This window comes from Sinocyclocheilus anshuiensis, unplaced genomic scaffold (assembly GCF_001515605.1).
Source record: "Sinocyclocheilus anshuiensis isolate Anshui unplaced genomic scaffold, SAMN03320099.WGS_v1.1 C31480915, whole genome shotgun sequence".
Taxonomy (NCBI): Eukaryota; Metazoa; Chordata; class Actinopteri; order Cypriniformes; family Cyprinidae; genus Sinocyclocheilus; species Sinocyclocheilus anshuiensis.
The window spans coordinates 1-381 of NW_015596918.1; the positions used below are offsets into that span (position 1 = coordinate 1).

General features: G+C 44.6%; 1 protein-coding gene across 1 annotated transcript; it reads right to left on the reverse strand.

The window, feature by feature from the left end:
• Nucleotides 1-5: 5 nt before the first annotated feature.
• Nucleotides 6-296, reverse strand: LOC107682068 (78 kDa glucose-regulated protein-like; the record flags this gene model as incomplete). Its single annotated transcript, XM_016478447.1, has 1 exon — nucleotides 6-296. A coding segment is annotated over exon 1 (291 nt), but the record flags the coding sequence as incomplete, so codon positions are not given.
• Nucleotides 297-381: the final 85 nt, after the last annotated feature.

Here is a 381-nt window from a genome sequence, read left to right on the forward strand (position 1 = left end):
GCGCGGTTGTCCTTGCGCACGTCCTTGCCGGTCTTCTTCTTGTATAGCTTGATGAAGTGCTCCATGACGCGCTGATCGAAGTCTTCGCCGCCAAGGTGAGTGTCTCCATTGGTGGCCACCACCTCGAAGACGCCGTTATCGATGGTCAGCAGTGAAACGTCAAAGGTGCCGCCGCCGAGATCAAACACCAGGATGTTCTTCTCACCGTCCCTCTTGTCCAGACCGTAAGCAATGGCGGCAGCGGTTCTGTGGAGAGCAAGTTGTTCAACAGGGTTATTATTAACAATTAAATCCATAAAAAAAAAAATATATATATTTTTTCCCCCCAGTTAATGTTCATTTTATTTCAAGTAACAATACTTAAAAAAAAAAAAAAAAAAA